The 16,467-nt window shown below is 42.6% G+C and overlaps 2 protein-coding genes across 7 annotated transcripts in view; one reads left to right on the top strand and one right to left on the bottom strand.

Annotated features, from left to right (window-relative positions):
• LOC103821325 (serine/arginine-rich splicing factor 7) overlaps nucleotides 1-16,467 on the top strand; it is a 1,055,603-nt gene that overhangs the window by 630,651 nt on the left and 408,485 nt on the right. The gene's annotated exons all lie outside the window — the stretch shown is intronic.
• Nucleotides 3,442-15,721, bottom strand: YPEL5 (yippee like 5). 5 transcript variants are annotated; one of them, XM_050973236.1, is made up of 8 exons: nucleotides 15,601-15,721; nucleotides 12,348-12,481; nucleotides 12,185-12,249; nucleotides 11,876-12,014; nucleotides 11,014-11,112; nucleotides 8,848-8,961; nucleotides 7,140-7,312; nucleotides 3,442-5,602 (listed from the first exon to the last, which is right to left on the bottom strand). In XM_050973236.1, exons 7-8 carry the CDS (start codon nucleotides 7,278-7,280, stop codon nucleotides 5,378-5,380), a joined length of 366 nt encoding a protein of 121 aa, XP_050829193.1. In that variant the 5' UTR covers nucleotides 7,281-7,312; nucleotides 8,848-8,961; nucleotides 11,014-11,112; nucleotides 11,876-12,014; nucleotides 12,185-12,249; nucleotides 12,348-12,481; nucleotides 15,601-15,721; the 3' UTR covers nucleotides 3,442-5,377. The 5 variants fall into 5 exon arrangements, with proteins under 5 accessions (XP_050829193.1, XP_030091787.1, XP_030091789.1 ...); XM_030235927.2 differs by lacking the exon at nucleotides 8,848-8,961; XM_030235929.2 differs by lacking the exons at nucleotides 8,848-8,961; nucleotides 11,014-11,112.

The raw sequence follows: 16,467 nt of genomic DNA, 5'->3' as shown, positions 1-16,467 counted from the left end.
TTAAGCAGCCTTGTATGAGTCAGTCTGCTTCGTTTCCCTCTAAGAACAGGGATCTCCCTACTCCACTAACTCCATCTATTGCAACATCTGCCATTAGTGGGCAATCAAGCATGCAGTCTGCTGTAATCCAGTAAACTTACTGTTTCAAACACCTGTAAATGTTTACAACTGTCAAATCAAATGCTTACAAAAGGACAAAGCAAAATCCTGTATCTAAACAACCCTAAGTCCCAGAGAGAAACAGCACTGGATCTTGATGTCAGACAAACACACATCTCTCTCCTGGGCAGAGTCAAAATACAAGATCTGAACATGCTTCTCTCTCCCATTTACCCCTCATGGTTAGAAAATCCAAATTATTACCATAGTCTCTTGTTCTTTCTCCTACTTTCACTTCTATACAAATGTAAGTTCTTGATAGCAATAAATGCTTCACCTAATGTGAACAGAAACAGAGCCTACTTCAAAGGACAAATGCCTTCCAGCTGCCTTCATCCAAACACAACAGAGAGCCTGTACCAAAGTTAGCCCTGGTGCTGTACTTCCCACTCCTCTGTTCATCAGGGGACCTTAGATCCTCTGCAAGGCCCAAGTGATTTCCACTTTCCCTGAACCCACACCAGGCAAAATGAAAAGGCACAAGTTTACCTCTAGAATTTGTCCCACCTCTGCTTCTTCAGAGTGACCAGTTTAGTTGACATGAATCCCACACACACCTTCACCTGGGTTTCTCCTCTATATCCTACCTCCCATGCAGGGAGATTTTTGGCCATATCTTAGACAAGCAGTGGGGTTTATCTTTGCAGGAACAAGTCAAACAGGAACACAGCCGTGCCTTCCAACTGAGCAGTGCACAGAGCACTCTGTACCAAATGGTATTTCAGGTCCTTCAGAGGGAAATGCCATGTTTAAGAGGCACAGACTGCTGTCTCTTAGTCACCTCCTTTTTAAAAGGAGGACTTGAAATGCAAGCTTAAGTAAATCACACTTAAAATAACATCAGCAGGAAAGAGCTGCAGCACAGCAATGGAAGTATCCTGTGAATGAGGTCTTCCTTCATATCACCTCTACCCAGAGTACAGTGGTCTGTCAAGCATCACTCCCAAACAACCTCTGCCTAGACTTGGGAATGAGAGATGATAAAGTCACTAATATTCTGCCAGAAGGGCCTTTAAGTAAAAATGCAGCAGTAGCAGTTTAGCAGCAGTTTTACTGAGCTCACAGACATCCATTCAAGTAAAAGCAACACTATCAGTAAACAAAAGGCTGGAAGGCAAACATGAGATTTCTCCCCCTACGCTTTCCTACCAGAAATCCTTACATGAGAGAGAGGTAGGGAAGGAAGTAACTATGAGACGAGGAAGAATTCCACACTTGCAGAAACCAGGCTCCTCAGCAGATCTTGAAGGTCTTTGCCACAAAACATGTAATGAGACAGCCAGGAGCTCACTTTCATTAGCCATATTTCTGATTTTCTGCAAGAAAAAAGCTTGCACAGAAACTTTATCTACCAGGTCATGCTCCTCCTCATCACTCAAAGCAATTTCTTGAAGTTTTTGGGCAATTTTAATTCTGGGTTATGAAGAGAGGGGCCTCAAACTTGCTTAGTTCTTTTAAGTCCTGCAAAACCAGGATTGGAGAAAAATTCTTATCAGTGCCCCAAGCAAAATACAAAGACAGAGGCATTTCATCTTTCTCAGGCATCAAGGAGTCTGCAAAGCCCTTGAGATCCACAGGAAAGCGTCACTGGATTTTTAAAATTTATTGTTGTTTTAAGTAAAGGCAGGCCCAAGAAGGAAACACAATACACTACTTCTGGCTTTTGCAAAATGGTACTGCAGTATCACAGCTTGTGTTTCTTGTCTAAAATAGAGTTCATCAACCAGCTAGCCTCTTCCCAATCAATGCTAGAGCCTTCCCAGCCACCTCATCCTTGTACCCAGCAATTGTGTCCTCAACTGCAGCTTCATCTGTTCCTTACCTGCTCGTCCCTGATGATCTGCCAACTTTTTTTCCTAAAGCTCTGACCCAAATCTGCGGAGACAAGCTTGTCCTGTAAGAATAAGGCTGTGATAGTGACCACAGCCAGCCCAAGAACCCCGGGTAAGGCCATTTTTTCTAACAGAGCCACAAGACACATATGTCATTTCAAAAGTTCCTCTAACATCCCTGAAGAGCATAAGTAAAATGCTTTTACACTTCAAAAACACACCATCCAAACCTTTCCTCTTCCCAAACCTCTGTTTTTCTGAAACAGTAGCAAGGAAGTATTTCAGTTTCGAGTACACCCACAGGATGGGATCACAGCATTGGTGACATGAACTCTAATCCAGCCCATGTCATGCAAATGTCACAGCACCACTGCTGGTCCAAGCTGCAGCCTAGTAGCACAGATTCTGAGGTCTCCAGGAATACAAGGTGCACTCTGTTGTGCACTGCAATTTCCTTGCTCCCTTCTTTACCTCAGGCCCCACCACATGCCAGGCAAAAGATGACTGTGGTGGCACATTTTCCTGTGCCAGCCCTCATTTGAGAATCCCAGGCTACTGCACTACTACAAAATTGCAGCTGATGCCAAATAGCAATGTCTCCTCGGTCTCTAGATGTGCTGTAACCAATGGCCTTGTTCCCCACAGATAAGTTATCTGTGTTCACACACTAAGTGTCTCAAGGAGGAGCAGCCAAAATATAGGAGGCTAAACTCACCCAGAGCCATCAAAAGTGATACAGAAGGGAACAGCATGTAAGCTAAAACAGTGAGCCAAAGTCTGCTGTTTAAAGGCTGCATAGAACTTGCTTAAGTCTCATGGGATTTTGAAGAATTCAATTCACATGTGTTTTTCAAATCAAAGGCTTTGTGAAAAGTAATTTTTAGCATTTCACACCAACATTCTACTGAAATGGTCTTAATGTAAGTTAGAATAAGAGCCCAAGTCCCCATCACACCAACAGAGTAATCCTTTCATCTCAGTTCTTCAGCTTTAGAAGTTGACCAGCTGCTGGCAGGTTTCTGGCTAACATTTGAACACAAAGGAAAAAGTCACAGAAGTCCAGATATATAATACCAAATTCATTCATTCCCAAGCCATTTCAGAAGCCAAAACCTCAAGTTTCTTGCAGAAGGCAGATTTTTGCTTAGCTTGCTGTCTTTTCAAAGTCATGGAAAGACATTTGGCACCCAGAATTCCATAAAACGAGACATTTTTTGTTTTCTCTTTTTAACAGGAGTAAATTGAAGGCTTTCAAGTGTCCAAGTGGTATGCATGAAGCTCTACTTGGCTCATTCCAAAGTCAACAGAACTCTTTCATCACCTATACAGAAAGGGATGCTCATCAACAGCTTGTCACTGTGCTGCAGAAACTTAACACAAGGAATGAAAGATGGGTTATGTGATTTGGCTGACAGACTTCATTACAATAACTCTAAAAGGACAGCAAAGATCAGTTCAGGACAAAACATACTTTATTGTACTGTAATGTCAGAAGTACAAGAAAAGTACTGCAGAGAACCATGCTAATGGCGCTTCCAGGGTCTGTGAAGGACAGAAGTACAAGATAATGGGGTACTACTGTACTCAGTGCAAAAACTGATTCATTTGAGGCACAAGTACACTATTGTTTAAGCAGCTTGATTCAAGCACAGCTCTGGTATGCGATCTACTCTGTTTTCTTTCTATGTGACATTTCTAGAACAAAGCTACCTTTACATGAAAGAGGCAGTAGATTCAAGTCAGGGGTGTCCAACTTGCCACTTGGCAAACAAAAAAAAATTAAGAAAAATACTCTGCATAGTCACCCTCCACATCTTAGTTTCAGATATGGAGCTGTGTCTAGAGAAGAAAATTACTCTGAAAGGTCAGAACCCAGATCCATTTGCTGGGTGGGGGTCCCCCCCCTTCCTACGTCTGTGGGTAACTTAATTCACGTTGACCACAATTTATCCAATAAGAAAAAAACCACAACCAACTCATATCTTGGATAAGAAATCATACATATCTAGCATTCAAATAAATTTCAGCCCTTGAGATCCTAACTTATGGCTTAAGACACAATGAAATAGTTTGGGCACCCTTGAGTTAAGTTAATGAACAGCATTTTTGCTAAAAAAGGCAAGCAAGATCACTGTCTTAAACAGAGCTGACCTCTACAAGAACAAAGCAGGAATTCAAGTCACTAGTTACTACTAGGATGACATGTACTGCTGCCCAGAAAGATAAAAACATAACATCACAATGAAAACGTTCAACAAAGTTGAGAGATAAAGGTTTCAACACCAGAAGCAGCATTTGAAAACAAGCTGTTTAAGTTAATCTTTTCAAGAGATGCAGATTGCATAACTCTACGCATGAACAAACATGCTGGCAATCTTCTCCTTTTACACAGCAGCTGTGTTTAACATAGGAAGTTCTGGGTTTAAAGAAAGCTACTTGAAGAAGAATTAAGATTTGCAATTCCCTGTCTAACTTAATGAGATTAGTAGAGAAATGAAAAAAAAAAGACTACTGAAACAGTAGTTTCTCAGTGAATCCCTATCATTACAAACACAGCTGGATTTGTAAGCAATGCAAGACTAAACAGACAGCTATTACTTTATATTATTACTATGCTCATAAGTTACATCTGTTAAAGTTAAAAAAAGCCAAGCAGTTTCACCCTATTTCAAGGATAGTTTCCAATCAACACCAGTTTATGTGGTGAATGGGACTTCACGAATAAACAAGGAATGGTGACATCTTTGGGTCAAGAATGACAAGAAATAATGGGCTCTGTGCTACCAATCAACCTCAACAAGAATATGGCACATGGGCCAGCCCAAGCTGTACCAACACTGAACCTTTAGCACTCAGCACAAATTCGGATCTCTTCACTTTAGCTAGCAAACCAGGTGAAAAGGCTGGGTAAAAAAACCCCAAAAAACCAAAAACCTAACTAAAAACTTAAGCCAAAAGTTGGAATATACTTTTAAAAAAACATCTGTAGTTTTAAAATAACTTGATGCTGACATGAGTTTGTGCAAACTAAAAAAAAAACTCTCATTGAATTTCTCTCCAACAAAAGACAAATCCTGCAAATATTTTCCTTTTAGCCCACTGTACCTTAAGATACAATCTCAAATCTAACAGATGTAAATGAAAGAGAAGAAGTTACAGCATCTGCACAACATTCTTTCTACAAACAGCTGCTGGAGGAAAAGTAAAATATAAAAGGAATAAAGAAAGTAAGGTTCCATCTGAAATATTCTCACAATCTTTCCCACTTTGTAGTCCATGAATCCGACTCTGATGCTAAGGTGACAGTGTATGTAAGCAGATTTTTTTGTTGATTTTATTACATTGGAGGTTCAATTGAAGAGACCTGAGAAGAGACCGGGGCCTCTTCAGGAATTGTCGGATGGAACGTGCTCCTCGAAGCCCTCGCTCTCCCGGACCAAGGCTCTTTCCAGGATAACGCGGCCCTCCTTGTAGCGCTGGCTGTCTTCAGTGGCAAACTCATAGATCCAGCCCAGTTTGCTGTTGCAGTTCTTGCAGCTCACGTCCCGGACCATGTGGCGGCCAGTGAGCATGACCCGATCCTGAACTTCACTGTACTGCAGATTGACCACCTGGGACACACACACAGGCACAGGGAACACAGAGGATTAGTCTGCCTATGGGAAACCTGCTAAATGATTCGTTAGAAGGGAAGAGCCTGTGGCACCACACAGCAACTGAAAACTGCAGTGTTAAAAATGCTTTGTGAGAGAGAGGGTAACACCTTAAAGATGTGCTTCATAGTGATGTAAAACCCTCACATTTTAACTGAGAGACAGGGATTGCTATAACAAAATATGCAAAAGGGCTGTGTTCAACTCTGGGTGAGAAACTCCCAGTGAACAGATTGTAAATTTATATTAAACCAGTTGTAATGTATGTAACCCATTTCTAGCAACTGATGTGATCACCAAGTCCCAGAACTCAGAAACAAAATATTAAAAGAGGTACTTCTTTAAAAATCTTGTGGTGCCTTTGAAATAATTACCTAAGAAAAAGCCAGGGTCAGTGGCTGAGAACATAGACATGAAACATGCACCTTTTTGTGTGCTCTATCAGCAGTATAAATATACTTGCAACTTCTTTGGCAGCATCACCACAAAACCAGGATGCTTACCTCATTGAAAAGCTGATATCAGAACTATACCCAAGCTGATTCTAAAAGATGGGACTTACTACTTTCTCAGCTTTACACCTGACTGGTTCAAATGTACAGCTTCTGACTGCAGAAATGCAAAACCTCCAACTGCTGTAATTAAACCCCACTATTACATAAAAAAAATCTGAACTCCAGGATCCAGAGTTTATTGGATGAGGAAGAAATCTCTCAGTACTGATAAGATTCAGGATACCAGAAGACCCAGCGCAAAACATAGTTAAGACATTACTGAAGCCTCTATCAACTCTGCCCATGGCCAAATGGCTTATAAGAAAAAAATGAAACTAAAATACACCAAGCATTATATGACCAGGAACTTTGTGAGAAAGCAAAGGACAATCACCATTTTTTTCAATTAATCTAATGGACAAGTCTTTATGCAAGATTAATAAATAATCCTTCAATTCACTCAAAAATTTTGACATCTGTATTTCAATCTATTGAATTGAATCAATTAAAAACTCTTAAACTAAAGCAGAGTATTACTGCCTGTAAAAAAGATTGTGATTGATTGTGGCAACTTAAGTTGCCAGACTACTGTTACATTAAATGCATTTCAGAAATTAAAAAAAATAATTATCTAGACTTTTTTTTAAACTGCATAAAAGTGAAAAAACCTTTGGAACCCTTTGACAGACACCAGATACGCTCAGAGTGAATTTGAGGTTCATATTACAGAAGTCTCTGAAGTTGAAATTCCATCAATTTTGGCCTGAGGCCTCTACATACACAGTGTTCTTTACAGTCTTTAAGTATTTCACACAAAACTAATTTAGCTAAGTTTCTCATCAACAGTAAATGTCAAATTTGACTTCAAAGACAGAAAAAAAAAATAAAATAGTAATTATGCAACACATTAGCCAAGAAGTTTTTTCGATCTCATGACAGATTCATATCCCACAAACTCATTTTTCACAAATTATCAGCAGTTCCTCCAACTTCTTACCAACCTTGTTAAAAAGAAAGGCCCTTCCTGTGGCCCCTGTAAAACGAGTGGAGATGAGCTCAGAGCGGTTGGTCAGGATCGTGTCGCAGTTTGCACAGGAGAACAGGCGAGTGCCACCAATATGATCCAAAAAAATTCTTCCCATTTTTAGAATTTATCTAAGTTTCTACTCAAGACCTGAAAGCAAAAAGAAACATCATGTAAAAAAAACATTGCAGCAAAAAAATTGAAACTCGCAAACATCCCATATATACGGCAGAATATTCTTCAAACCAATCCAGCTAATGATTGCTCCAAGTCATCCCCTGTTGGTGAACTGCTGAACTTACAGTCTGCCTTCAAGACATTTCCCAAAGTGACCATTTTACCAATAAGATTACTTAAATACAAGCTAATTGCATTAAATGAGAGAAACATAAACTGAAACCTTTAAAATACAATTCATATTTTGCAGAGCCCCTACTGACCCGTACAGTTCTTAAACTCAGAAGCTTCCACTTCTTTTAACACAATACTGAAATTCTATTTCAGTACATTTCAAACAACTCACTCATCTTAGTCAGCACTAAGAAATGAAGCACTGAGAATTACACTGAGTCACCAAGACAATTATAGCTTAATTTTCCCAAGTCACCCCCACCTTTTATAATACATATTTATTATGTCACTTCCCCATAGCTTTGCACAATTTATGACACACGATCACACAACACCACCACTCAAAATGCTGGTATAGCACCCTGGTTGCTGTATGTGACTTGACACTTCTTTGTTTCATACACACACCAACATAGGAAAGATTTGGATGCTATTTCACATAATAAACAATCCACCCAGTCTTTACACCAGACAGTTTTATATACAAATGTTTAAAGTTGTGTAATCCAAATATAAAATACTGTGTCATTTATCCAAGGTATTTCCAAAGCCTCATCATTAAAATACCTCAGCAACTCCAACAAGAAAAATACCAGAGATTAAAAACTTTATAGCAGATGACCTGCAGTGCCTAGTAAATCAGCCTCTTCACTGCTTAGGAAAATTAAAGTGTCTCACTAACTTCACACTAACTAACATAAATTACTCAAAGTTAAGTAGTGAGTAGGCACAGAATGTATAGCCAAAAACTTAAATCACGAAGGATGATATAACATGACAAAGGAATTGAATTATGATGTTATTTCCCTTTCAACTGCAGAAGTTTTATGACTAAACTTCTACAGCCAAACAAGTTAAATGTATCTCCATTTATGCTTCTGATGTGGAATCAGAAAAATGTATTGTCTCTGCTTTTGTCATGCAGAGCAATGCAAAATAAATCTGACACACTGCAATATTAGAATTGTGTGGGTTTTACTTTTCAGAGCAGGAGACTATGCTGTTCATAGAGAAGTCAATCAAATTCTGTGCTCATCTAATTGAATATTCTAAGTCAAACACCATTAAGAAGCACAAATACCTAATTTAAACTCATTTCAAGGTTTAGGGGATCAGTTTCTTAAAGCCTACTCTTAACATGCACAAAGCAAATGGACTAAAACTTTCACCTGCACACACAGAACTTAACACACCATTTTTACATCTAAAAATCAGAAGTCACTGACATAATGATTTTTTTCCACTTGCTTTCTTTCACTTTGTTTTCTTTCAATGTGATACAACAAAAACGGCTCCTAATATTGAACAGAGAGATTTTAGCTCAGGTTCCTTACCTTCAGATTTTTCAAATCACTGTTAATCTTTGTATCCCATCTGAAGGATACATAAAAATTAATAGCAATGTCATGACTCTTCCTTTTAAAGGTGATATAATACCCATTTCTCTTCTTCAAAAGATAAATAAAAAGGTCTGAGTGTTAGAGGTGTGATTCCACTCAAAATACAGAAAGTATTTTCATTTAGATTTCTCTAAGCTTTATTCCTTTCTAATATGCCTTTATCTTTTGCAGCAACCAAAGGCAAAAAAAAAAAATTAAAACATGAATAGTGACAAAATGAAGGAAAATCAACACACAATAAGTGTGAATAAACAAGTATCAGTAAAAGGTCTCCAGCCAGAAGAAACCACAAATACAAGCAATTAAGGCAATTGTAACAGATATGCCCATAAGGCACTTGGCCTAGGTCCATGTGCCATCCTTCCTAGCTTTGGATAATGTTATATTTGTGCTGATTGTATTGTGGATTCAAAACAATTAACTGATCATAAGTTACAGTAATGTGCAATCAGCATCCAAAGGGGTATTTCTTTCAGAGTAAACACAATGGCCACCCTGTCAGTACTTTTAGAAGGTAACATAACATAAATCCAAACCTGTCCCTATCTCACCAAGAGCAACACACACAGAGCCTGGTGTCCAGAACAGATCCTTTTTATAGACTGACCCTGCCCAGCATGACATTTTGAAAAATGCACCTAAACACTTCAAATGCAAGTGCATCACCTGCCTAAAATCATAATTCACGTTAGTGCCCTCAGAAAAGCATTAGCCCAGATACATTAAAAATGGAAATTAAAGACTTCAGAAGGGAGCACAAGTGCAATTCTAACCAGCAAGTTAGAAGCCACAGCAACATACAAATGTATTACTTCTGGATATGGCATAATGGCATGGACTCAAGTCTTCAGTCTTAAAGACCTCAAACATTAAAATAAATGCATAAATAAATATATTCAGAGATTTAAAGGCTGAAAAATCTGCCAACTAATACAAGGTCTAAAATCCTCATTTATGTCACCTTAAAGAGCTGAAAGTAACCTAAAGTCACAGCAGAATCTAACAAACCAACTGGTATCAGAATACATTTTTTTCAGAATACAGTGCATAAGGAATCTCTATTCTTGAAATAATACACATTTTAAAAAATTAGAAAATTAAATTCTACAGTCAGCACTCTAAAAGTCAAAACAATGTCAATTTTGTGTATATTTTCTTAAGAAACTACTAAAATACTATAAGGTTACCAGAGTGTCTAACTTTTTCAAAGTAACCTCTACACTTAACTACCACCCGGTAGACTACAGTCAAAATACACAGCAGGCTACAGCTACCTCTGACCTCAGTTTTGATTGTTGAATTCAATGAATTTGTAAGGGCGCAGCTGAAGCACTATAAAACTGGTCACCTTACACCAGTCTTTATGTTACTGCTCACAGTAGTAAAAAGTCAGAAAAAATGATAAAATGACTGCTGGCAATGCAGACTTAAAATGCCACACTTTATCATGGATTTTCTAAAAAACCTAACATGGAAATTTTGCTTTCTCCTCTCCTGTAAAATAGAAAAGCTGATTTCAACTTGAAATCATTTCACACTCTCCCCTTCCTTTTTCTTCCCCCGAGCTAAAAACACAGCATTCACTTATAAGGCCAAATCAGAAGGTAAAAACTGTGGATAAAAACTCCTCTCTCCTTATGTAAGGATGCTGAATCCTGTAGGGTATACTTACTGCACACAGGAAATAACCAGAAGCATGACAGCACAAAGGGAAAGCAATTTTCCATTGCTCTCAGGCTCTTGCCCCTTACAAACACAAGTGGTGTGTACAAAGTCACCCAAGTTAACTGTGCAGATTTCTTTCCCTATAGTTTCACTACCAATGGGAAAGGTGCAGGCGTCTATTTATGTTCACACATGCATAAATGATCTGAAAAAGCCACTTATAGGCAGCTTTGATAGGCAGTGGGAGGGTTCTCTTAAATGAGAAGCCAAAGAATTGTGAAACATAAAAGCATTTCTAAAGCTTAAGATCCTCTAAACAGGGGGAGGAAAATACGGCAAGTGCACTTGGCCAGTCATCCACTATTTACACTTAAAAATACAGAAAATAACCTCCACTGGTTCAGAGAACCAGTCAGGTTCCCTAGTGCTACTTACAGCTCCAGAAAGTGACACTATCCCACCAATTCCATCATGCTACCAGCAGAATTTTCCGAAGTAGTGGACGAGGATCTTGGTTATTCACAAAACCAAATGCTGAGGAAAGAACAGATTATTTTTTTGGCCTATGATTTCACTTTTAAAATCAGCTAAGCATTCTTTACTGGACATGTATCAGTGATGAAGTTCTAGTGCTCCTGCCTTCATGCAAATTAGCAAATACAAGTGATTATATTAAATGAATGGCTGCAATGTAAGAAAGGTAGACTTATTTACGTTCCTTAATGGGATATAAAGTATCTATTGCTTGTCAAATCTCTCCAGTTCCTAGAGAGGGTTACTTCATGAACTGAGAGATGATTGCACTTCCATTATTCAGCACCCAGACCACCTTCCTGAGAGGACCTTTAGGAGAGCAATAGATGACAGGTCATATTACCTAGCAGGTCAGGTTTGCTGACATTGCATAATTCTGACAGGACATTATTCTGACATCATAGACCTTGATACCACTTAATCTCTCTGTGAAAGACTTCCTCCCTGCATGCTTCTCCCAGTGAATGCATGGACAAACAGGAAACACAGGCACTGTGGCTGAGTGCTATAATGTGCATTCCCAGAGCAGTAGCTCCCAAACCCCCAAACACTTTCAGTGTTGATTTCAGCAACACTGAGCAACAACCATATCAAAGGGCTGACATTTAACAGCTTAAATTTGACCACTATCTGCACACACACCCAAAACCACCTGAAGCACCACTTGGTTGGTATTTGTACTACCTCATCTGTCTATCTTCACCATCAATAAAGAATGAAAAAGTAACACAAAGAATTATTTATTAACATCTTTAAAACTAACAGTCAGTGTTTTCTTGTCCTGGAATGCATCTCTTGAAGACACAGGACCGTCAACACTTGGGAGAGTCAGCAAGCACTTTCTCTATACACTGGACTGTGGATATCTCACAGGAGGAGCCTCAGTGTTGCTTCAGCACCATCTACAACAGAGAACAGCTGCTAGTTAAAGGACAAAAAACTGTGACCACCTCTCTTTCACCATTTAACCAACTAAAAACATTTTCCTTGTGAGCAAATAAGCATTCTCTCCCGCTGAGAAAGGCTTATGCATTCCCCTAAGCACACTGAAACATTCTCAAGATGTCCTTACCCTGGAACCAGGCTGAAACTTCATCATGGCATCTTGTGAATTGGGCTTCAGCTTCCTCTTCTCACCTCAGAGATGGACAAAAGAGGAAAGAGAATTCTTAACACGACTGCACAAGACCAAATGTTAAAGAATCGTAAAGGAAAAAATAAAACTTGATCCTTACCTTTCCAGGTTTCCCTGCTCACAGGTGGAGGCACATCCAAAAATACACGTGTGGTCAGTCTCTTGGGAGGTTGGAGATTCAATGTCCACCGCCAACTTCTGCGACTGTCCGAGTAAACAAGGCCTGGCCTCTGCCTACATGCAGAATTGAAACCACCACATGTAGCCAAATGTAGAGAGAAACTGAACTGGACCAGCATACTGTGCTCTTTAGAACCATCCAGCTACTGCAGCAAACTGTGAAGGGAACTGAATACAGTCCAGTGACAGAAGAGGCTTTAGCAAAGCCCAGATGCAGGGCACAGCACCCACCAACAGGCTGCCTTGCGGATGAAAACACTCTTGTGTAAGTTGCAGCAGTGTAATTTTGTATTGCAGGGTGCAGTAGTATAACTTCCTATTGCAAACTGCATTTTTTCTTGGGTAAGGCAAGCACTAGGACACTGGCATTTAAATTTGTTTATATCATATTGGTGCAGTGAAACACTAATCCAGGGTACTCTGTTTCACATTTACAGAGAGCAGAGGCACACAGATGGGTGCTTGTTTCTCATACAGCCCCCCTATCTCAGCATCTCCCACAGAGTAACTTAAACCCTCACAATACTCTGGCTAGATAACATATAAAAGTATTAGTTTACAAATGGTATCAGACTCAGATTAATTTTCTTTCCCACCACTACACAGAGTCCAAAACCAGCAACTGGACCTGTCTCCCTGCTTTTTTCCCCTTCATTTTCCTCGTTTCCCCTTCCTATTTACTCCACTGTTTTTAAGAAAGCTGTATTTCCTTGTTTTGTAATAAACTTACTCTTATGCTACTTAAGCAGTTGAGACAACTTTTGCCTATGAATCCATTCTGCAACTTGCAGAAAGCTAAACTACACATTTTCTGTTTTCATTAATTTTAGTGCTGAAATGATACAAAACTTCATCCAAAGACATCACTGATTTCATGAGTCATTAAAAATGAAATCCAATAAACAACCTTTTAAGAAATGGTGTAAAGACAACCATCATCCAAACCAGCAACAACCAGCTGGCAGAAAGGATGCTAATACACTAAGTGCATATCACCAAGAAAATTTTATATAAACTAAAAAGGTCCTAAATGTAGGTAAAGGCTCCAAAATTAGAGATCAACTTGCTAACAAACATCCACAGTGTGCAGGCATTTCATCTACACATTTAATAAGTAATTTTTAAGTTAAATCTTGCTAAAGGGAATTACGTATTTCAGTGAGAGCTGAGCAACCCAAGATTTCAACACAGGTCAAATGTTAGTAAACAAACATGAACCAATGACCTGACTTGGCCAACACCCCTTCAAGCTTGTGATGATTACCATGTTAAATACAGACATATAAAAATATGTACAGCTCTCAGTGTGTGGTGAGTAACAAATACAGCTTGTTCTTGTCATCTTCTCTGTTGGGCTTTGAGATGCAGTTTCGTTTGTCCTTACATACTTGGCAACCACACTTGAAACTCAATCGTCATTATTAAAATCTATACTCAAACAATAAACTCTGAATCTCTAAGTAATTCTGTAACTACGGAAGTGAAAGTAGCAGATGACAGAAACCTCCACACAGTACTTCTGAAGACTACTTTAGAAAAATTGAGCAGCACTTCAAAACTGACAGTTTTTTTTGTCACACATGCAACTTGAATTCAGCCATCCAGAAAGAGGCTTTATATAAAAATATACATAGGATTATATACATAGCAGTTACATATATATAGTATATATACAGCAGTTACATAGTCACGTGAGGAAATGTTTACAACTGGGAAGCAAGTTCCCTTCCTTTCAGTCATAAACATTAGTTAATGGTTAATCTAGAGCCATTAGTTGCTGACAGCAAGAGTTGTTCTGTGATACCACTTTCGAAAGAGCCCTGCCCTGTTTCTCTCTCATAAAATCGTGTGTACTTGCTTTGTTATTCCCTCAATCTAATCCTAAACCCCTGTTTTTTGTTTAAAGAAACCAGAGATAAATAATTTATTAAATTCTATGGCGATATCAGTCCAAAACACGGCCTTTATTCTTAAATAAACACGCTGGATTAATCTAATCTACATCTGCTTGCACAGGACAGCTGAGGGCTGCGCACAGAGTAACAAATGAAAGAGACAGCAGTCTTATTTTTGCTTTGACTTAGAACCTTTCCAAAAGAGCCGGCAGAATATTTCAGCTCCCTGGGAATCCATACGTCCACGGGGAAAGCCCCAACCCAAGCGCTAGCAGCCAAATGCGCCTCGCTGCTGAGAGAGCCGCCAGCACCTCCACAAAGCAAACAAGCACCAGGGCCGGCTCGGTGACAGCTCCCCGCGGGAGGCACCTGTGCGGCGGGGACACGAGGCTGCTCCGCCGGCCAGCGCTCAGCAAGCGGCACCTTCGCCCGGGGAGAGGGGCGATGCGTCAGGCGGAGCGCCGCCGACGCCACCGCCCCCCGTGCGACAGGGCAGGGCGGTTCAACCCCCGCGGAACCTCCGCAGCCGGGCCCGGGGGCGGCGCAGCGGGGGTGCCGGTGCCGATCCCGGTGCCGGTGCCGCGCACACACAAAGCCGTGCGCGCGCGGGGGCGGGCCCTGGCCCGGTCCGGCCCGCGCGCCGTCACGGGGGCGCGCGCAGCCAACCGGGGCCGGCCTGGCTCGTCCCGTCCCCCCCACCCACCCCCCCGCCGCCGCCGCCGCCGGGCGCTGCCGGGAGCGCAGGAGCCCTGACAACAAACAGCAGGAAACAGCTGACGGGGAGGCACCGCCGCCGCCTCCGCCGCACCGAGGGGCCGTGCCCGGGGCCCACCGCCGCCCCACATCCCCGAGCCGCCCCCGCTCCCGCACCGGGCCCGGGCACGGCCCCGCGCCCACCCGCCCGGGGCTCCGCACAAGAACCGGCCCGAAAAGTTGCCCAGTGCCGGGCCGGGGGAGGAAGTTGTGTCGGCGGCGAGGGGAGGGGGTGCTCGGTGCCGGCCCCCGCCGGGAAGGCTGGGCGGTGCTGGGAGACGCTGACGGAGAAGGGGACGCGGCGGGGGAAGGCCGGTGCTTTGTGGCAGCGCCGGGTAACGCACCAGGTCAGGCAGGGCCGACCACTGCCCCTTTCCGCGCCCGTCGCCGGACCGGAGCGGCTCGCCCGGGGCTCTGCCGCGGCCCGACAGACACAGCGCCGCGGCGCGGCGGTCGCCACCTCCCTCCCCAGCCGCCCTGGCCTCCCCTGGCAGCGCAGTGCAAGCGCGGCCCCCGCCCGGTTACCTGGCTGCGGGGAGCGGCGGCGGCGGCGCTCCGTGCCCGGTGTCTCCCCCGCCCTCCACGGCCCCGGCGCTCCGGATCAGCCGCGCGGCTCCGCCCCGCCGTGGCCCCGCCTCGCCTGTCAATCAGCGCGGCGAGGCCCCGCCCCGGTCCCGGCCCCTCGCTGCCGCGGAGGCTCCGCCCCAGCCGCCGCGCGCTCCGCCCCGCCCCGGGTCGCCTCACGGCCGCGCCCGGCGGGGCATGCCGGGTCACGGAATGACAGAATTACAGAATGGCCGAATTATAGAGTTATAGATTTACGGAATCACAGAATCATCGAATCATCAAGGCTGGAAGAGAGCTTTAATGTCATCTAGTCTGATCGTCCACCTAGCACTAGCACAGTAACCCCTAAATCACTATACCTCACACCCCAGCACCATGTCCAGAAACCTCTTGAACTCCTTCAGGGGTGGTGACCTCCCTCGACAACCTATTCCGTTGCCTCACCACCCCGACAATGACAATTTTTTTCTGTCTAATCTGAATCTGCTGCCTCAGTTTAAGGCCCTTTCCTCTGGTCCTGTCACTGCAGACGGTTCAGAGAAGACCGGCCCCCACAGCCCTACAGCTTCCTCTCAGGTACATGTGCAGAGCCGTGGGCTCTCCTCCACACTGAACAACCTCAGCTCCCTCAGCCATTGCTCACAAGATGTGTTTTCCAGACCCTCCACCAGCCTTGTTGTCCCTTGCTGGCCACACTCCAGCACCTCAATGTCCCTTCTAAAGTGAGAGGCTCAGAGCTGAGCACAGTGTTGTCTCCAGTGCCGAGGAGAGGGGCCAGGGCAGTGCTCAGCGCTGCAACCCCGCGGTGGGGGGTCTGGAGGCAGG

This window comes from Serinus canaria, chromosome 3 (assembly GCF_022539315.1).
Source record: "Serinus canaria isolate serCan28SL12 chromosome 3, serCan2020, whole genome shotgun sequence".
Lineage (NCBI taxonomy): Eukaryota > Metazoa > Chordata > Aves > Passeriformes > Fringillidae > Serinus > Serinus canaria.
This window is presented reverse-complemented; position numbering and strand designations above follow the sequence as displayed.

Coding starts and splice junctions, on each gene's coding strand:
- YPEL5 (XM_050973236.1), bottom strand. CDS start 7,280: ATGGGAAGAATTTTTTTGGATCATATTGGTGGCACTCGCCTGTTCTCC. Junction 5,603..7,139: donor GGGCCTTTCTTTTTAACAAG/GTTGGTAAGAAG, acceptor TGTGTGTCCCAG/GTGGTCAATCTGCAGTACAG.